Source organism: Oncorhynchus tshawytscha, linkage group LG33, assembly GCF_018296145.1.
Source record: "Oncorhynchus tshawytscha isolate Ot180627B linkage group LG33, Otsh_v2.0, whole genome shotgun sequence".
NCBI lineage: Eukaryota > Metazoa > Chordata > Actinopteri > Salmoniformes > Salmonidae > Oncorhynchus > Oncorhynchus tshawytscha.
The window spans coordinates 14836810-14858747 of record NC_056461.1 but is presented as its reverse complement, the minus strand read 5'-3'; the positions used below and the strand labels follow the sequence as shown (position 1 = coordinate 14858747).

Below are 21938 nucleotides of genomic sequence, written 5' to 3'. Positions count from 1 at the left end.
CCACTGTACATCAATATAACAAGCAGCATGTCAGTGAAGAACATGGACACACACACACACTTCTACAAAATGCTATAAGCATAAGGGCACAAAAGTCTTAATTAAATACTGTTTCAGGATATCATTATGATCTGAGACCAGCTGCAGTTTTGAGGGTATTGATGGATAATATCGAATATATCCTCTTTGTGTCCAGGTACACTACCTGTTTGGAGGGAACCCAGGGAAGTCGTGCTCTCCTAAGATGCGTCTGGATGACTTCTGGTCCCTCAAGCTGTGTCGCCCCTCCAAGGAGTACCTGCTCCGACACTGCAGATACCTAATCAGGAAGTACAGGTACACAACCAGAGAATGGACTATACACCTGGAACTGAACCGTAACCTCTGTGTACCATATAGCAAAACGGTGGATACAAATGTATAGGAGTTATGACACAATTCTAGTTTTGGGTTCTGCTTTGACACTGATTCCACCTAGTGGCCATGTCTTGCCATTGTAGGGAAGGGTTTTCCCCTCGCTCATTTTGCAGTCTTTGCAGTGATCTTTTCACCTTGTGTGGTACAGAGTTTCTGTAGGTTAGGCTAAACGATTTCCTCTAGCTCTCTGTAGGTATTCCTGAAGATCTGTTTGTGTGTGTGTGTGTGTGTGTGTGTGTGTGTTTTGTTTTTTTTTTGTGTTGTTTTTTTTAGGTTTGAGGAGAAGGCCCAGTCGGAGCCTCTGAATGCTCTGAAGTACCTGCAGAACGACCTCTCTCTGACCGTGGACCACACCAACCCTGACGAGACCAAAGAGGTGAGGGAGGGTTGACTGATGGGGAGAGGGGTACCTGCACGTTGTGCAGTTTTATTTATTAAACTGCTTTTAGATCAAGTAAACGGATTAAATGATTTGAGAATGTAACATGCAAAGCCTGTCTGTTGATGTTCATTGTTTTGATATTATTACCATAGTTACTCAGGAGTGAAATGGCAGTGTATTTGTTGGCGGTGTTGCGTTAGTGTTCAGTGACTGAGAGGTTGTGTTCCGATGTGACTGTTCAGTTCCAGCTCCTGCCCTCGGCTCTCTTCAAGTCCAGCTCTGACTTCATCCCTCTGGGTAAGAGCCTGCTGTGTTATCTGCATACTTCACTGGACACACAGTAGATGAAAACCAATGAACGGAAGGATTATTCTCTCCTCCTTTTTCCCCCTTCAGCCATTCTTTCTGACGTACTTTCATTTTGATCCTCCCACATGAACGTTTTGAGCGCGTATGTGACCTTTATGAGCTCATATGACTTCCTGTGGAGCAATTGAAGTGAGTCTTTTCTTCCTCCCACTCTCTCCCCCTTCACCTTCTCTTGTCCTTCTTTCCCGCTCTCTTTATTCCTTTCCATCCCTCTTCCCCTCTCCGTTCTTCCCTTCTGTCACACTCCCTCCCACGCTCATCTCCCCCTCCTTCTCTCAGGTTTCTCAGACGTGGACCAGACGTATGCCCAGCGCACGCAGCTCTTTGACACGCTCGTCAACTTCTTCCCGGACAGCATGACCCCGCCCAAGGGTAACCTCGTTGACCTCATCACACTCTAGCCCCGCCCCAGAACCCTACGCACCACCACCATATGCCAATAAGACTGATTGGCTGGCCCAAAGCCAAACTTCATATTTTTCTACACTTGACCCTTCCAAATTCAGGGGTGCTCTGCTCGCGGACTGACCCCCTCTTTAGGACGTTGGTTCTTCAACAGCGGAACTGAACTAAAAGGGGAAATGAGGGTCAGACCACTTGCGATTTAAAGGGGTTGATACTGAATGTCACTGTGTGGAAAAATAAAATAAAAAACAAACTCCCCCGGGCCTGATGGTCTTTGCTGAATAAACTGATTTATCAGTTTAAAATAACCCAGAACTCTGCCAAACATATCTTCTGTGTCAACTCATTTGATTTGTGAGGTTCACATGATGCTTTTACGTGCTGCGTTTTGAGTTTGTTTGGCATTAGTAGCCTGTTAGATCAAGGAGGAGTCTCTCTTCCTCTTATTTTCCACTCTGCCTTGCATCTGTCTCTCTCTGACACTCACGCACACAAACCTGCTTGTGAAAGTAGTTGTGTTACTTAATGACACCCTGTTAGCACATTGTACGCTGAATATACCTTCAACCAAGCTCATGATTTTTGCTTGCTCTGCCTGTATTATTGGTGCCATATTATATACCCCATATTTATAATTATGACGGCCATGCTGTTACACACTACGTGTCAAAATGTTAATTTTGTTATATAGAAACAATAGAATAATGATCCTAAGAGACAATATATATGTCAATTTAAATCCTATCGATGTAAAAAAAAAAATCAATCATGGGTTTGGGGGAAAACATTGTCAAGTTGTCAAAAGCTTGTGATTCTGGTAATGGCTACTGTAGCTTTAGTGTGATGTAATCATGGATCTGTCACTGAGGCATGTTGGGAAATGTAGTTTCCAAGTATGAACGTTATTATTTTTAAACTCAAAACTCCATCTTGTAAGAACTGCAAAATGATGTTCCTGCTGTATCAGAGGGAGATTTTTGTATGTACAAACACACATCTATACTCGCATGATCTCATTGACTGGGATGTATCTTCCTTTGACGATGGGAGTTTATTTTATGGGTAAAGGAAGAATGAATGATTGCTTTCATTGAGAGAGCGCCCAGTCTCCCCCTGCAGCTATGGCCTGATTACTGTGTTCTCTCTGTTTCTTATGCAAACAGTGATGACTAGACATTCTTCAATTCTAACCTAAAGAAATACAGAACACTAGATTTCATTCTTACTCAGAATAAGGCGATAGGAGCATTCACAAGTGATCTCTAAACACCAAGTTAGCAAATGGTATCTGTCTTGTGGCTCCAGCCAAAGTTTTGATGTACAAGAAATGTTTTTGATTGGTTCATAATCATTATGCTGGAACTGAGGATGCCCTTTAATATAGCTGGCGTGTGTGTCCGTCAATATGTGTGTTTGTCTCAGATCGCCAGGGTATTTTGTCTAGTCCACCTGTGTAACATAATACAAACATTTGCCTCATATTGTTCTTCCATTAATCTCAGTAGGAGAGATGATTGAAGTGATCCCCTTTCCCCTCCTTCTCAAGAATAGTAGCAGCCTAGTCTTCCATTACATTGTGTGTATTGTCTATATATTTAGCATTTTTCTGAGACAGCTGTACAGTATGCAGAGTACACTCTAGGCAAAGGCCTATGGAGTCTGTGAAATATCCATCCCCTTTGTTTTGAGATCAATCAACTCCACTATCAGATAACCAGAGATGGAGGGACTATTCACATTCAAGGAGACAAACACTTAGTGCTTGACTCCTGTCAAGGGTGGTAGTCAAACTTTAGAGATTTTTTCTTGTTAGATCCTTATAATTCCTTGATCAAAATCCTAATCAAATTGGCAGATTGTACACTACGTCCCAATAGATTCATTACATCTGGTTTCTTCATACAGGCATACACATGAAGACATCTGCTCTAATTGTTAGAAGATGAGTGATCAGATCCGATTTCTCTGTTCATTTGCACTCATATCCTCAGTAATCAGTATTGGCTTAATTTGAATCCGTCAGTGCTGTGTGCGTTTGCTGCTTGTGTGCACGGTGCACACACCTGTCTGCTTACAGTGTGTGAGCTTAACTAGTTTGTGTGCTTGTTTGTGTCTGTTTGCTATTGTATGTCTTCTGCTGCCATCATATTAACCTAAAATAAATATTAGCTCTCTGACCTGAGATCCAGAGAGAAAGGAGTGTCATACTTACCATCATAGCTTTGTAGTAAAACCCGTTATTTAGGAAGGACTCGTTTATGGTCATTATCACAGACTTTTGCGATGTTTGCATTAGTTTCTTTGTCAGAAAAAATACACTTAAGAAAACATGAAATAAAGAGGCACCTCTGGAAGAAAAGAATTTATATATATATATATATAACACAATGCCAAGTAATTATTTTTCTTATTTTGGGGAGGGGAAGGAAATTATAATTTTCAGAAAATGATGGAATGTTATTTTCTTCATCTGCCCCCTTTTCTCCCCAACTGGGACTCAGGAGTATGTGGAGTACTCTAGAGTGCGTGAATGAGCACTACTCTGTGGATAACGTGAATCTGTAGAGAGCCTATTGTAGAATTGCATTGTATGTAATGTACATAACGAATAAAGATTGTATTTTGTTCAGGTTTTCATAAATAAATGACTCCGGTCTTTTGATTTGTTTGTAACCAGTTGGGATGCAACTATACATTTTGCATTTTGATTGTTTCATCAATTTACCATTGGTGAAAAGTTATAAAAAATACAACACATGTTTGAAATAAGTGTTTTTATTGGCAAATCTTTATTGGTATAAGAAAACATGGCTGCCCTGGTCATGATAGATGAGGCACAGCTTCCAGTGTGTCAGACCCCCTGTTGTTTGGCTTCATCAGCAAACAAACCATAAATATATACAATAACTGCTAAATACTTTGGTGTAAAAGTTAAAGATATCTAATACGAGTGAGTGACTGTACACAATAACTAATGACAAACAGTACATAGGAATGTGTAGAATAAGTGGTGGATTGTTTTGGTGTTGGTTGATTTTACAGCTTAAATATAATTGAATTATTGTGTCCATGTGAATTCTACATGAATTTGAATATGTTTTGCCAGAATCACATATTGGATATTTAAATACATTTCTATTCAGTTGATTTGACAACAAAATGGTAACAAACAAAAATGAAAATGTGCAGAGGCCTATGTAACAAGTCATCCCTGGTGTTTAACAAATTACCACACAACGTTAACATCAGCAAACAATAAAATATGTACAGTTGAAGTCAGAATTTTACATACACCATAGCCAAATACATTTAAACTCAGTTTTCCACAATTCCTGACATACAATCGTAGTAAAAAATTCCCTGCCTTAGCTAAGTTAGGATCACCACTTTATTTTAAGAATGTGAAATGTCAATAATAGTAGAGAATGATTTATTTCAGCTTTTATTTCTTTCATCACATTCCCAGTGGGTCAGAAGTTTACATACACTCAATTAGTGTTTGGTAGCATTGCCTTTAAATTGTTTGACTTGGGTCAAATGTTTTGGGTAGCCTTCCACAAGCTTCCCACAATAAGTTGGGTGAATTTGGCCCATTCCTCCTGACAGAGCTGGTGTAACTGAGTCAGGATGTAGACCTTGCTCGCACATGCTTTTTCAGTTCTGCCCACAAGTTTTCTATGGGATTGAGATCGGGGCTTTGTGATGACCAATACCTTGACTTTGTTGTCCTTAAGCCATTTTGCCACAACTTTGGAAGTATGTTCGGGGTCATTGTCCATTTGGAAGATCCATTTACGACCAAGCGTTAACTTCCTGACTGATGTCTTGAGATGTTGCATCAATATATCCACAACATTTTCCCTCGTGATGCCATCTATTTTGTGAAGTGCACCAGACCCTCCTGCAGCAAAGCACCCCCACAACATGATGCTGCCACCCCCGTGCTTCACGGTTGGGATGGTGTTCTTTGGCTTGCAAGCCTCTTTTTCCTCCAAACATAACAATGGTCATTATGGCCAAACAGTTCTATTTTTATTTCATCAGACCAGAGGACATTTCTCCAAAAAGTATGATCTTTGTCCCCATGTGCAGTTGCAAACTGTAGTCTGGCTTTTTTTTATGGTGGTTTTGGAGCAGTGGCTTCTTCCTTGCTGAGTGGCCTTTCAGGTTATGTCGATATTGGACTTGTTTTACTGTAGATATAATTTTCGCACCAAAGTACGTTCATCTCTAGGAGACAACGCGTCTCCTTCCTGAGTGGTATGACGGCTGCGTGGTCCCATGGTGTTTATACTTGTGTACTATTGTTTGTACAGATGAATGTGGTACCTTCAGGCATTTGGAAATTGCTCCCAAGGATGAACCAGACTTGTGGCTGATTTCTTTTGATTTCCCCCATGATGTCAAGCAAAGAGGCACTGAGTTTCTAGACTATGAAATACATCCAGAGGTACACCTTCAATTGACTCCAATGATGTCAATTAGCCTATCAGAAGCTTCTAATGCCATGACACAATTCTGGAATTTTGTTAACTTCTGACCCACTGGAATTGTGATACAGTGAAATTATCTGTCTAAACAATTGTTGGAAAAATGACTTGTGTCATGCACAAAGTAGATGTCCTAACCGACTTGCCAAAACTATAGTTTGTTAACAAGACATTTGTGAAGTGGTTGAAAAATGAGTTTTAATGACTCCAACCTGAGTGTATGTAAACTTCCGACTTCAACTGTATCTTTAGGGTCCAGCCTCCCTGATAGAGTAACCCCAGTCCTAGACTAAAAAGCCTAGTTGAAAGGGCTCTAAAGTCCAAGGCTAGGCTTTATCTATGTCCAGGAAACCGGCCCTAGGTAAAATTCTTTAGAACTTTCAAATGACTATTTACAGTGTTTTTCCCCTTTATATCTGTAGAAGCTCCTGTCCCAGCAGTGTCTCCAGGGACCCCGTTGTTTCACCAGTATATGGCTTCTATACAGCAGCCACTGCCAGGTCGTCAGAGCTGAGATTCACTAGTAGTTTAATTCATTCACCAGGATGATTATTTCACTTTATCCTGAGGTCATTTTCTTTAAATCAATACTATTGAGATTTAACCATAAAGGCAAGTAGTGTTACAGTATTACAAAGTTTCAGCTTCCATTTTCTCTGAAAATATAAGAAAATACTATGTACAGGTGCTCAGGTGTACAATTCAATGCACTTTTGTGGATTACATTGATTACAGCATAAAGAACATGCAGATTTTAGTTCATACACTCCACCCTGAAATATTGGTGGTTTGAGTGTTTGGTTTTCCCAATTAAATCAATAACTATGTAGCGGTACATCAAGTACCTTAAACACTCAATGGCGCTTAAAATGGGATTGTGTATGTTTGAGAGTTACATTTCCCAAATATTTATTGAATATCTCCTAAAACTAGGCACAATGTTGATTGGTGTAGTATTCTCCAAATGGCCTGTTACTTTTCCATGGCCACAGCGATGGGACTCAGACACCCGTTTAGGCCGGATGGGTTTCCAGTACCTGTCATCCTCTGGGTGTTATTTTCTCCAGATTTGTCAGGTGGTGTCTGTGTGTTGTTGCCTTGGGTCTGGTTCAATGGGGAGGAACATTAAAAGTGTTGCGGATAGAAATGCATTGCATAGAACTGTCACAATTGTGCAATTTCTCAAATCCCATTATTTAAGGTTGTATACATTCTATATAGAATACATTTCTACCTGCAACGTTTGGAGCTAGAACCCTCTACTAAACAGGGCCCTTGTAACGGTGCAGGGAAGGGAGAGTCAGTTGGTCGAGGGAATATAGTAGCATCCCTGTCTGTTCCGGTCCCCCTCTACAGGTGAGTGTCCTCCTCATCTGGCATGTCTTCTTTGAGCAGGTTGTCGATGGGGACAATCCAGCTGTCGTTGAACTCTCCATTCAGGGCCACCTTCTTCTCCTGCATCTCCTGCTGCACCTCCATCACCTCCAATGTGGGGTTGTCGTGGTAACCGTTCTCCACCGTCTGCATCTCCTCTGTCAGGTGTTGCTGTTGAAAGAAGATAAGGGGAGATTTTGGTGAGGACCCTTCGAAAGCATAGCTCAACTATTATTAGTAAGTATTTTAGGAAGAATGTGGACATATCACGGACAGACATTATTGATTGTAGAGTAGTTAGATTTTCAGGTTTGATTTTCTAATGGATTACTTGGTTCTTCCGATAGGACTTGCGGTGGTATGCGGCGTAAAGGGCGAAGCCTACAATCATGGCCAGCAGAGCTCCGCAGGATGCCAAAATGGCAATCAGGGTCATGTTGTCACTTTGTTTCTGACAGAATAGATGAAAAAGTAAATAAAGACCCACTCTGACACGCCTCCCTCCAAATACAACCTTTACATGTTCTCCAGTAGCACGTTTATGATGACATTCAGGGAGATATGTACACAATGTTAGACTTACTCTGGTGATTTTCTCATAGTATTGCTGGACGACAGCGTTGTCCACTAAAAGAATCAGAGGAAACTTTAATTTACAACTGTTCACTTCTGGTACTTGACCTTGACAGCAATTGGCTCAAACCCTCTCAAATAGTATGTATTCAAAAACACAACTCATACAACCAAGACTAGCATTAGGAAATGGGGTACATTAGGTGTGATCTATTTAATTGCCTTGGAAGCGTATGAATAGTGGTGACTGGGTAGTTTACATACCTTTGCCGGTAATTACCACACTGTCAACGGTGGTTTGTCCATTGTTCTCTCTCGCAGCCAGAGTACAGTTAGCGTCGTGCATTTGAGACATCAGGTGTCGACACAGCGCCTCCAGGTCCTTCTTCTCATGATTCTGAGAGAAAACAAACACGTTTGTAAGACTCCATCAAGCTTTTCATTAGTTTTCAACTTTTTCTAGTAGATTGCGGCAAATGTTTTCATAGTTTATGAACAGGACAAAAAACAATCAACATGCCTTGTTTAGTGAATCTCAATCTATCTAGCTGATGTAATTTCACCATGACATCATTACAGCCATCACTACAATGCTGGTTGTGGTGAGTCGAGGGAAAGGTCAAAGGTGGGACGTCAGCGTTTCCCGTGCAGTGAGGTGTTAGTTATTCTTGGCCTTTCTGAAGTAGAGCAGCTGTTCATAGTCAGAAAGCGAGGGAGAACGCGAGAGAGGTGTGGGAAAGATAGAATCTAGCGAAATGTCAGGAAGGTTTCCCACTAAGACTTTTTCCACCCAATGCCTGCAGAATCCTTTTTTATGACATGATGCACTACTTCCTGTCCTGACTTTGGAAACAGAAGTGTCGTTCTGTGTTCTGTGTTGAGAATAGACGGGTTGGTTGTTTATGGGTCAAAACAGACGGTTTGCTTAGATTGTTGACAACATGTCAACTCTGTCCAAATGTTTATTGAAAACATAAATATATTTGCACAATGAACAGTTGTTGGTTTGCTAGCAAGTGAATATTTGCCATATTAGAATAGAAATGATATCAGTCAAAATACTTCAAGACATGGTATCAATAAGATACAACGAGCTGAAACGCACCACCTACGATTCCCCACATGGCAGCTTCTTGTCATTGTTGCTAGCCATCTGGCCATCCAGAACCACAACACACTGACTTCTGTCCCGTTGATGCATGCACATCATTGTCAGCTAACGGTGCGCTCTAAGATGGATCTAACTGCAGCTGAAGATTTGTCATTACATTTGTCTTTTGACATCGAATGTAAACGCAGGCCTAAACTCGTAAGCAAATCTAGGACGACAGTAGAAGGGAGAAAAACTTACCTCTTCATTTCTTTTGGACATGACAAACTGTAAAAAGCAGAAACAATCACAAAGTTAAGGTCATATTTGTGTTGTGGTTTTTTGAACCAGCCTGACAAGTCTCTTTAAGTAGAAGTCTTTCTGTCCTACCATAAAGCTCTTGGGAGGACTTGTGGTAGTGGCCGTCGTGGTTGTTAACACCATTCCTCCCTGTGCACGGGTTGTGGTGATAGCAAAACTGCTTCCTGAACTCACAGGGCTGGATGTGGAAGGTTGCTGGGATGGAGAGGACGACCTTGACCATGGGGTTGTAAGGATTGGAGTATGTCGCCCACCCACCGGTGTGACTGTTTCAAGAAGCATAAATAAGAGAATGGACAATTTTGTCAGTGGAATATTCTTTCACTTCCATCATGTAATCACACATGACCGCATATGAACATGTATGAGGTGCATGTTATAAGAACTGTTCAGCTTTTAGACTACAGCCAAACTCTATGCTGGGTGAGTGATAGGTGTTTTGAGGTGAAATGGTGGTGGAGGTAGAGACTCACCTGCAGTGGAGTGAGGCGTTCCGGCGGAGCTAGTGGTGGTCTGGGTGAGGGTTCCTGAGGAGCTAGCGAATTGCGCGGTGGTGTGGGTTTCGGTGGAGCTAGTGGTGGTCTGTGTGTCGGTTCCGGTGGAGCTAGTGGTGGTCTGGGCGTCGGTTCCGGTGGAGATAGTGGTGGTCTGGGTGAGGGTTCCTGAGGAGCTAGTGAATTGCGCGGTGGTGTGGGTTTCGGTGGAACTAGTGGTGGTCTGTGCGTCGGTTCCGGTGGAGCTAGTGGTGGTCTGGGCGTCGGTTCCGGTGGAGCTAGTGGTGGTCTGTGTGTGGGTTCCGGTGGAGCTAGTGGAGTCCAGTCCAGCAGTAATCATGGTGGCTCGTGTAGTCCCGGTCCCATTGATTAGACTGGAGGAGGTAACTGTATGGGTGGAAATGTCATTTTGTGTGGAGTTGGTGACTGGATCAGAAACAGGGGTGTGGATAGTGGCTATGTTGACCTTTGAAGTTGTAGACTTGAAGAGAGTTGGATCCGCATGAGTACAGTGAAGTAGAAAACCTGGAGTGAACAGATATAAAACAGAATTAACGGTTTCATCTAAAACAAATATTACATATGCCTAACTAAATGTAATCTACTTGCCATTTTTTCCATTTAAATTGAGCCATCTCTAGAACATGGTCCATCGTCCATGTGGGCTGCATACAGTTTTATACATATTTTGTATTTCCAAGAGAATATCAGCAATGAGATATTGAGGAGCCTCTGTGGTGAACTCTGTGTAAACCTGTTGTGGTTTATTTCCTTCTCTCCAGACAGCTGTACAGTAGTCGTTCTCTTTGTTTCTCTATTTATAGTAAACAGGACAGGATGCTCCACACAATAACCTAGGAAGTACCACACCCAACCTATGGGCTTGCCCTAGCACACCGTAAACAATCCTGGACCACGTTCTTAGGCTGGGACCCTAGGGATTTAGAACAATGGCTTCTATAGGATCCTCAACCCACACACACGTAACACCATAGCATTAGGATGACTACTTGCTTCCTCATACTCAGTCATACGCATACCTGGGTGGACAGTCACACACTAAAAACACTCATACCTCTCTTATCTTGCATGTTCATACTGTATATAAGGACGTGTACCTACGTTACCAACACACTGCACACTAAATAGCATACATTTCAAAGGCAGAAAACCCTGTCACTTCATATAGGGCTGCATAATTAATCGAATTCACATCGAAATTGCAATACTGTGGTGCAATATTCATGTCGCAAGAAGATTCATATCGCATGCAATATTTTTGAAACACCGCTCAGCCATGTGTGGCTTCCCACTCACACAAGCCCCGCCCCATCAAGCAGCGCAGCTCCTCCTCCTATTTAGATTCACTATAAGTTTGCATGCTGTTCTGTTAGGTCAAATGCAGTCAACAGATTGTTCCAAACAACAACAATGACACTTTTTTGCTTTTTAATATAAATCATTCTGTTTCTAGGATTCCAACAGTTCACCCAAGTGTTTTCATCTACAGGTAACTGCCAAAATAAAGGAAACACTTGAGTAAATGACAGAAAGTATATGTAAAGCAGGTGCTTCCACACAGGTGTGGTTCCTGAGTTAATTAAGCGATTAACAACCCATCATGCTTAGTGTCATCAGAGAGTAAGAGGTCAAAGCAGTTTTACTCCACCCAAAATCTGTCCACGAAAATAAGCCCACGACGTGAGTAATTATTTTATGGAGGTCAATGAGAGTGTGTCGAATTTGGTCAACAAAAATGCAATTGGTAATGTGATACGTGAGGCTTATTTGACCGAATAGAAGTTCCATAATGGTTAGGTTGACAGAGTGAGACAGTCAATGTCTAGATAGACAATAGATAGAACGAGCAACTGATGAGACCGATTTGCTTAACTGCCGGTTCATTTTCTCCATTTCGCTCTAGAGACTAGTTTTTATCGGCTCTCAAAGAAAATAATTTGTTTATATGCATTGTTACTTTTTTCTAAACTCCTCTAATTGTCAGAAAAGTGTTTTTATGTAACTTCAACAGATTTTCAAGAATTTTCCTTTCATTTTTTGTGCTATGTCTACTGCACTGATATATGTGGCATTTCGGCAACTTACCCAAAAACGATAATATTGGAGTTGCGCCTGTTGTCATAGAAATACAGTGCATTCGGAAAGTATTCAGACTCCTTCCCCTTTTCCACATTTTGTTATGTTATAGCCTTATTCTAAAATGGATTAAATATTTTTTTCTCCATCAATCTACACACAATATACCCCATAATGACAAAGTAAAAGCAGGTTTATAGAAATTGTTGCAAATTTATTACAAATAAAAAACAGATACTTAAGTATTCAGACCCTTTGCTATAAGAATCCAAATTGACCTCAGGTGCATCCTTTTTCCATTGATCATCCTTGAGATGTTTCTACAACTTGATTGGAGTCCACCTGTGGTAAATTCAATTGATTGGACATGATTTGGAAAGGAACACACCTTTCTATGTAAGGTCCCACATTTTACAGTGAATGTTGGAGCAAAAATCAAGCCATGAGGTCGAAGGAATTGTCCGTAGAGCTCAGAGACAGGATTGTGTCATGGCACAGATCTGGGGAGGGGTACCAAAACATTTCTGCAGCATTAAAGGTCCCCAAGAACACAGTGGGCTCCATCATTCTTAAATGGAAGAAGTTAGGAACCACCAAGACTCTTACTAGAGCTGGCCTCCCGGCCGAATTAAGCAATCAGGGGAGAGGGGCCTTGGTCAGGGATGTGACCAAGAACCCAAGGGTAACTCTGACAGAGCTCTAGAGTTCCTCTGTGGAGATGGGAAAGCCTTCCAGAAGGACAACCATCTCTGCAGCACTCCACCAATCAGGCCTTTATGGTAGAGGGGCCAGACGGAAGCCACTCCTCAGTAAAATGCACATGACAGCCTTCTTGGAGTTTGCCAAAAGGCACCAAAAAGACTCTCAGGTCATGAGAAACAAGATTCTCTGGTCTGATGAAACCATGTGTCGCTTCTGGAGGAAACCTGGCACCATCCCTACGATGAAGCATGGTGGTGGCAGCATCATGCTGTGTGGATGTTTAGCAGGGGTAGGGACTAGGAGACTAGTCAGGATCAAGGGAAAGATGAACGGAGCATACAGAGAGATCCTTGATGAAAACCTGCTCCAGAGCGCTCAGGATCTCAGACTGGGGCAAAGGTTCACCTTCCAACAGGACAACGACCCTAAGTACGCACCCAAGACAATGCAGGAGTGGCTTCGGGACAAGTCCCTGAATGACCTTGAGTGGCCCAGCCAGAGCCCTGACTTGAACCCAATCAAACATCTCCGGAGAGACCTGAAAATAGCTGTACAGTGACACTCCTCATCTAACCTGACAGAGCTTGAGAGGATCTGCAGAGAAGAATGGGAGAAACTCCCCAAATACAGGTGTGCCAAGCTTGTAGCGTCATATCCAAGAAGACTCGAGGCTGTAATCGCTGCCAAAGATGCTTCAACAAAGTACTGATTAAAGGGTATGAATACTTATGTAAATGAGAGACCTGAAAATAGGATGTAAAGATGTAAATCCCGACATGGTGGGTTGTCATGGTGATTAATCGTGGTTGTCGGGGGCAACGGAGACATTGTCTAAAACAGCCTCTTATCTGTGTCTGATAAGAGGCTGTTTTAGAGGGGTGGTGGAGGAAGGGAGAGGTAAAACCTTGTTGTCTCCATCTCTTCCTTTTGACAGGCAGCCTAAACTGTGGCTGCCATCCTAAACTGCAGACACGCCAATTGTTATCAAGCTCCATTAAGCAGCTTAGTAGTCACTATGAGGAGAGAACCCAGAGACACGGACAGCTCTATAGGAGGGGGAAACTCTGAATCCTCCCCCCTGGCCCAGCCTGTTTTTTACACTCCTGGTAATGTCCCCTGGCAGCTAGAGAAAGGGGGCTGCTTCAGCATTGGTAATGTCCCCTGGTAGCTAGTGAAAGGAGGTTGCTTCAGCATTGGTAATGCCCCCTTGTGGTTCAACCTGGTCTCAGAGCATTTCGTATTATTCTTTACGTAAATACAAGACACTACATTAATTTTGATATGTTACGAATTATGAATCATAAATGTTACGAATTATGAATCATAAATGTTACGAATTAGCGGAACGTACAATATGTTAGGATAAAAGTTAGATAAAATGGTTAGGGCAGGGTTAACGAACATGCTAAGTGGTTGGAAAGTAGCTAAAAAGTAGTAAGTAGTTTGCTACATTTGCTAATTAGCTAAAATGCTAAAACGACCAACCACCCTCCGCTCATTTTTGCTTTAATAAGTAACCTTCTCTCTTATGTAACCATACCAAATGTAACATATCAGACTAATTTCAGTGTCCCAGATTTATATTTACAATGTTACGTCTAGTCTATGAGACCAGGCTGGGTAGCTCGAGAAAGGAGGCTGCTTCAACATTGTAGTCTAACAGGTGGAAGTATCCCAGCAGGACTGAAAGACAATGAAAAAATGTGTTTTACAGACAGTATTTCTTTGCTACATTTTTTGACAGCTTTTGAAAATGTGTAAGTCAGGAGTGATACAGTTCATTTCTGACATACACTATGCAATGTCTTGGGAGTGGACTGTTCTAAACATCTGTACTGATCATGATATTCCATGTACAGTATGCATTTGACCTGGGACTGGTGAACTGCTCCTGTGATTTCCACACAGTGTTCTGCCTCTGAGACTCTGTGTTGTTGTGAGACGTGTGTCTCTATCTGTCTGCACCACTATCTCCCCTCCTCTACCTCCTCTAGCTGTGGTGTCATATTTTGGAGTGACCCTCTTTGACCCCATCTGTCACCCGGGTGTCTGTTTCTTAACAGGTGACAGCAGCACCCCTGAGTCTGACACACACAAGCACACACACACACATCCCACCAGGATGGCACCTATAGTCTCTCAAAAACATGAATTCCTTATGATGAACCCCCCCCCCTCCCAGAGAAAGGAGGGGGGGGCAGGAGATGGAATGGAAAGTTCCATCTCCATAGCTTCCCTTTCCTCGGCCATAGGCTCCCTTGTTGTAACTCATAGAGCACACCAGAGCAGGTTCCTGTATACCACAGTAGGATTACATTACTATCCCCATAAGTATTGGATGTCTGTCTGTGACTACTACACAGCATAACTGGGCCAACACAGACTGACCTGCAGCCAGGTCTTATTAGCCTCTTCCTCCACCAGGCTATTATTAAGATGGATCGCTAGGTCATTGGGTCCGGTTACGTCCTGTTGGGTCTGCTACTACAGTCGCCTGTCTCTCTCCCACGGGGTGGGACCCGGTGTCCCGGACCCTCTCAGGGCCAGACGGTAGTCAGAGGGTGTGAGAACCGACCCCAGGGTTCTTCCTGTTGACTCTGTTATGCAATAAGTTATGGGCTTCTTTGCTCTCTCACTGTGTGTGTGTGTGTGTGTGTGTGTGTAGCACATGGGGATGTGTGGCTCAGTTGGTAGAGCGTGAAGCTTGCAACACCAGGGTTGTGGGTTTGAATCCCATGGGGGACCAGTACGAATAAAAGCAAACACTCGCTCTGGTTAAGAGCGTCTGCTAAATGACTAAAATGTAAATGTGTGAAACTCCCTCCTCAGCCTGAAGTTTCCCTACTTAAGCCACAAATACCTAGCTTTTGCATGGCGCCAACTGGTAAGACGCTTCAGGAGGTTGGTCACGTGTGCTAGCAAGGCAGAGGTCGTGGATTCGAGCCTCGGTGTGAGCCGAATCAGGATGAAGTGGTACACGCTAAGCAAGCAGCGTGACATCCTTCACGTGTGTGCATGACTTAAACACAGAGAGCAGGAAACACTCTACACACACCCTGCTCTGACTCAAGACTAACAGAGACACAGACAGAAACCTAGTAAAATACAGTCAGTTACTTCCAGATCTTCAAGATGAAAATGCAACAAGATGATGATAAGACCTCTAAATGCCATTTACCATAGGGTTGAGTTCTCCAACTTCCCCAGAGTTTGTGTTCCTAACTCATGCCTGCGACAGTGTTACGGCTTGGCCTGTCCCACTATGACTAACGAGTCAGTAATGGGGTCAGAGGTGTGTCTCCCTCTCCCCTGCCCTCCCCACAGGGGGTCCTGTTGTTGGGTCCCGGCGGGCGTCAAGCACAATCATGTTTAGTGTGAGAGCCTCCATCCATACACAGTTAAAGCAGAATGACAATCGGCCTGGAGGGTGGAGACTTGTTGAATTGTCCTGCCTTCCTGACAGCCATATTGTAAAAATAACCTCTGGGCCCCAGGCCCCACACAGACTACTGGTAGAGGGATGGGAGCAGAGGCTTATGGCGACCAGCCTGGGCACCAGCAGTGGACATCTTAAAAATATAAAGAGCCTTTCTTTATGCTGTACTAAGGGTGTGTGTCTGCAGGTCCACTTGTGTTCTGGCATGGGTATGTGATCCTGTCTAGCTGTGTGTGTATTCATCTCTGTCCCTGTATGTGTGCCAGCCAGGCCATCCCATAATAAGGCCAGATTTATGTGCGTCTGAGCGTGAACATCCACCATGCGCTGCCAGTGGCAGGAGAGTAAATAAATAAATGTAGCTATCCCTCCCCAGCCCCGGACGCACAAAGCCACCCTGTTAAGTGGGTGACGGCCCACACAAAAGCCTGGCTCGCCCCGCGTTCGGCTCTGCCAGGAGGGGGTTACTCCCTCAACCCCGGCCCCCTGCTGCGGCCCAGGCTTTTTAGGAACCCAGTAGTCCCCCGCCTTCCTGGGGTGTCCCATTGAGAGGGGTAATTCAGAATTGGAACTGGGGGAGGGAAGGGAGATGAAGGGAAGAGAAAAGGAGGGAGGCCGTCTTTACACAGTACTTATCCAATAGGCTCCTCCGTTAAGGAGAGGGGCTGTGAATGTAAAATCACTGTATGAATAAAAGGGAGAAAGCAGGAATGGGGAATAGGGGAGGTGGGTAGAGGAGAGTGAGGGTGGAAAAGGGGTGTTGGTCTCTGTCTGATGGTGTAAATTGTATTTTTTATTTTGTTTCACCTTTATTTAACTGTCTGTGACTCCACAGCATAACTGACATGATGAAGATTATTAGTTGCCACACGGCGTGGGTCCACACACCCAAACACAGACACATTTCTAGTCCTGTGATGCCAGGGTGATGGGTTAGTTTGTGTCTATGTTGAGCTGTGGTGTGCACATATGGTCCAGCACTTGTACAGGACTTTAGTCTATAGAGGTCTGGGTCGTTCCACAAAATGAGTCCCTTTTTGGTAGTGTAACTTAGTGAATGACAAAGAGTTTGATTTCACCTAATCTAACATTCTGTCATGAACAGCAATTTAATAAATGTTTTAATCGAGATTAAATAATAAAAAAAAAAAATATATATATATATATATATATATATAATAAGCGCCTACTAAGTGACAAATAAATGAACAGGGTTGACGATTTAGTCATAAATCAGCCATAAATCCCCATGACAGGGTTGTTGAAACAGTTCTATCCTGTCTATCTACGGGTAACAGGGTAGACATGTTATGCTCAACACGCTTTTCCACTAGAAAATACACTATGATTTTACAAATGTTAATTTCGAAAATATTTACAAAGGAATAGTTTCACCATATTAAAACGAGAGTTTAGTTCACGTAACAGGGATGACCTTGAAATGAGGGACAATTCCCCCCCCCCTTTAAAATGATTCACTAATCACATGAATAAATACTATCATACTATCAGCAAACCATCTGTTGGTTTGCAACTGCTTGTTTAGGTGAGGGTTAGCTTTAGAATAAGGGTTAGGATAGGGGTTATTAAGGGTTAAAGGTTAGTAGATAGTTGAAATGTTACAGATGGACTATGCAAATAAAGTCTTACCAAGCTTGGAAAAATGTTGGGGTTAAGTGGGTTAAAATCTTGAGGGACATGTCAAAATGCAAAATGTTGGTACTTTAGCAAATCTTTATTCATAATAAAAATCAAATTCATTGAATGTTCCATGTGGTCTATATTAACAGGCACTACATTTAAAGAGACATCTGGAACTTTGTTGACTACCTAAGTCTTTTTTTAAACCTCTCACCTTGGGCTGGATGTGCCAATGTGTAGTTCACGCATGCATAATCTATTAGCAGAATTACTGTTATATCTCAATTAGCCATGAAATCCCTAGTTAGAAAGCTTCTGGAAGCTGTGTGGCACCATTTTGAGTGCTGCAAGATTGGCCAGCCCACAAGTTACACAGTGAAATAAGGCTGTCCCAGGCCTGCCCAGCGTTATCCAATGAGGCACATATGATGTAGTATACCATTTTCGGGGACCCATTTTTGCTCTTGTGCGCTACTTTCAGAACTACTGGGTAAAAAGTATGCAAATCTTCCAGAAGTTCTATTTTAATATAACAGGTTTTTACTACTTAAAATATCAAAGGAACTCATTTCGTGGAACGACCCGTCTATTGTCTTTAGTCCTGTGTGTTGGCTGGCTTTGAGCTAAACTAAGCTATGTAGTATGCTATTAATCTATTGTCAGTAAATACATTAGGCGAGGAATGTTGGTAGACAACAGTGTGGAATAGTTGACATCATGGAACAGGTTGGAGTGATATAGTGGTCACCGACACTTCACTTAAGGCCAACTCTTTGACTCACACACACACACACACACACACACACACACACACACACACACACACACACACACACACACACACACACACACACACACACACACACATACACACATGTTTTGTTTTCCTGGCTCTTATTAAGAAACATCCGCTCTCTGTTTTCTTAGAGGCAAAGTAGAAGGGAGTTGCCAGCCATGGCAGAGAAAGGAGTGTGAGGAGAGAGTGAAAGTGGGAGGGAGAGACCTTGTACATGTGTGTTCCTGTATGTGTGATATGAGAGACATGAAGCAGGGAGGCGGTAGAAGGGAGGAGGGGAGCTGAGTGAAGGTCTGTGATGCATGGTGCCAGCCACTGGCCTGATTAATGTCCACCTGGCCTGGACATGTAGGAGTGTAGGCTGCTCTGGGGTGAAGATAGAGGTGGAGCTTTATCATCCACATCAGACAGTGATGAATCACAAGGCTTTACTACACTTACTCCCTAGAGGAACGGGAAGCCTCCCTCTCCTGTACTGTTCCCCAACGCTGCTGTTTAAAACCCCAATCCCCTGAATGTCGATAGTGGATGTAAATCCCCTGTCTGCCTCTGAAATGGCACCGGCCATTACAATGCATTACTTTTGACCAGCGCTGTAATGGGCTCTGACCACATTACAATGTACTACTTTTGACCAGCGCTGTAATGGGCCCTGACCACATTACAATGCATTACTTTTGACAAGCGCTGTAATGGGCTCTGACCACATTACAATGCATTACTTTTGACCAGCGCTGTAATGGACACTGATCACATTACAATGCATTACTTTTGACCAGCGCTGTAATGGGCCCTGACCACATTACAATGCATTACTTTTGACCAGCGCTGTAATGGGCTCTGACCACATTACAATGCATTACTTTTGACCAGCGCTGTAATGGGCCCTGACCACATTACAATGCATTACTTTTGACCAGCACTGTAATGGACCCTGACCACATTACAATGCATTACTTTTGACCAGCGCTGTAATGGGCCCTGACCACATTACAATGCATTACTTTTGACCAGCGCTGTAATGGGCCCTGACCACATTACAATGCATTACTTTTGACCAGCGCTGTAATGGGCCCTGACCACATTACAATGTATTACTTTTGACCAGCACTGTAATGGGCCCTGAACACATTACAATGCATTACTTTTGACCAGCACTGTAATGGGCCCTGAACACATTACAATGTATTACTTATGGACGGCCCATAGGGCTCAGGTCAAAAAGTAGTGGCCTATAGAGGTAATGGAGTGACATTTCAGACGCTAAGCCTGTTTATTGTCCTGTTTCTCCACACTTTTATTAGGTGAATTTCCAGGGGAGTGAAGGAGTGAGGACTCCGTCTCCCTGTCCTTGCATTTGAGTGAACCAAGCTGTGTGTGCGTGTGAGGAGACGGTGGGAGCTCACGGCCGACTCCTCTCAGGATGGGAATCTGGTGCCACACCTTCCTTTGGAACAGGGATGTTGTTAAAGGGTTTTTCCTATCTATTGTTCTCCACTAGCACTCTCCCATAAGCTGGGCATAGGGAGGATAGCCGTGGCTGCCAAGCCGCGTCCCGATCATAACAGAGATCCTGGCTGGGTTTACCTTTTAGGAAAACACATGACATGACCTTCATGAGCCCAAATGGAGGATGAAAAGGACTGGGTAGTGGTGTGTGTGGGGTAGGCTCTGGACGGATATGGTCTGGTATATTCAACCTTTTCTTTTAACCTTTTTTCAACCTTTTCTTTTAATAGCACTATGGTTAGTTTGCAGATTGAAAATGTTTTATTATATCATAAATGAATGGTTTATGTTCTATCAAATGGTAATGGAGGTTGATTTGTATCCAAGGAGGACATTTTTTTTATTAGTGCCTAAATGCTTGGTAATAATGCTTGTCAAGTTAGTTTTAGGCCTAACTCATTATGTGGTCTAAAAAAGTTTGGGGAAAAAGGGCTGACCGTGAACATCCAGTCTGTTTTTGCTCCGCGACAAAAAAACAAAAGCCTCTACTTTTCATTAATTTACAGTGGAAAGAGGCAGGTGCGACCTGCGCGTAATTAAAGAATAACACTCTGCCTCACCATTAGGCATGAGGGTCGTCTCGAGCGGGTCACGGGGGCACTTCATTATGCGGTCCCGTTGTCTCCCTCACAGCCTCCCGGCTATTGAGCACAGTATGAGAGGAGAGGACCCGGGCGTGAAGAGGGGGCAGATGTTTCAGCTGCGCGGCCCTGGCACTGACTCCCCGGTGCCACTCCCTCAGGTGCCAGTCTCTGCCTCGCACTTACAGTGCAACTCCCCCTCACTCACTCCTCGATACCGAAATTAGAGCAGCATGTTGTGAAAGCGCTCAGCTGGTATAGACTCTCACTAGTATTGGTGGGATAGAGGGCTAATAAGATAACGGTTTAATAGGAATTATATATTTGTTATTTTTTTATTACTTCCAAGCAACAATATGTCAATCATATAGACGGAATATAACGAAAACGATTTAATTTTTAATGGAAATTACATTCCATTTTGTTTTACAGATTTACTGATTAGGCTACAAACTTCCGTGCACCATTAACTGTAGGCTATTGATGTGCGCACCTGTTGCTGAGGAGAAACACAGACAACTCTCATAATCAACATTGTTTTATTTTGTTGTTTTTCTTTTATTATTAATTGATAAATTATGATACCAAATGTGATCTCCTATGTTAACTTCTCTCATTGAATGTCTTCAATTGCTCAAATAACGGAAAGGTGGTGATGGGGTCTTGTGGGTCCCCAAAAATAAAACCAACTTTGATCAAATTAAATAAAATATATAAAATACAAAGAATAGCCACTTACCAAGTGGAAGAAGTGCCCACGTGATTCGCATTTTCGTTTCCATTCTGTTTTTTTTTAACGAAACTTTGTTTCATTCAGTGTTGCTGCAGCACTCAATCCGTGGTTTTAAGTATTCAGAATGTTGAATAAAAGTAGCGGATTCTTGCTGGAGACGCGTTCCGTTACGCCTATCTCATTGAATTTGTATTTGAAGTAAATTATTTTCCCAAAGTTATTGTTTTGCTGGAAGCTAAGAATGCTTTTGTTTGGCGCTTCTCCCCTTCTTTTCTACCCCTCTCTGAGTCGGGAATTTGGAGGAAAGTTTTTAACCGGTCTCCTTGGCTGCGCTGATTGTGTTGTCGTTGCTGGCTCCCTCTCCCGGAGTGGCTTGAAAACGTATTGTGCCTTCAAAGCGCAAGCCCCGTGGCCAGTCCAGACCCCAGTCTTCTTTACAAGTGTTCAGCTGTTACTCACAGGCCCATGGCACTGCCCATTCCAGCTTGTCATGCGAGGCCAGGGGAGATCCAATAGAAAGCGTTTTGG

General features: G+C 43.0%; 2 protein-coding genes across 4 annotated transcripts in view; one reads left to right on the top strand and one right to left on the bottom strand.

Moving 5' to 3' along the window:
• Positions 1 to 4214, top strand: part of LOC112215015 (muskelin) — a 36912-nt gene extending 32698 nt beyond the window's left edge. For all 3 annotated transcript variants that reach the window (XM_042311139.1, XM_042311138.1, XM_042311137.1), the window contains exons 15-18: positions 197 to 336; positions 691 to 793; positions 1042 to 1096; positions 1448 to 4214. In XM_042311139.1, coding sequence (XP_042167073.1) covers positions 197 to 336; positions 691 to 793; positions 1042 to 1096; positions 1448 to 1569 — 420 coding nt within the window. In that variant the 3' untranslated portion in view covers positions 1570 to 4214. The remainder of the gene's footprint in view (positions 1 to 196; positions 337 to 690; positions 794 to 1041; positions 1097 to 1447) is intronic.
• Positions 4215 to 6188: 1974 nt separating this feature from the next.
• LOC112214242 (podocalyxin) lies at positions 6189 to 21893 on the bottom strand. The gene is made up of 8 exons (XM_024372849.2): positions 21417 to 21893; positions 9895 to 10440; positions 9491 to 9687; positions 9362 to 9388; positions 8275 to 8407; positions 8021 to 8064; positions 7769 to 7888; positions 6189 to 7608 (listed from the first exon to the last, which is right to left on the bottom strand). The coding sequence occupies exons 1-8, from the start codon at positions 21457 to 21459 to the stop codon at positions 7414 to 7416; spliced, it is 1305 nt and encodes a 434-aa protein (XP_024228617.1). The 5' UTR covers positions 21460 to 21893; the 3' UTR covers positions 6189 to 7413.
• Between the last annotated feature and the right edge of the window lie 45 nt (positions 21894 to 21938).

What these genes read in the sequence shown, in the direction of transcription:
- LOC112214242 (XM_024372849.2), bottom strand. Translation starts at nt 21,459, where the DNA reads ATGGAAACGAAAATGCGAATCACGTGGGCACTTCTTCCACTTG. An exon ending in TGTGGTAATTACCGGCAAAG is followed by an intron (nt 8,065 to 8,274) that starts GTATGTAAACTA and finishes TGATTCTTTTAG; the next exon opens with TGGACAACGCTGTCGTCCAG. An exon ending in AGTCCTATCGGAAGAACCAA is followed by an intron (nt 7,609 to 7,768) that starts GTAATCCATTAG and finishes TTCTTTCAACAG; the next exon opens with CAACACCTGACAGAGGAGAT.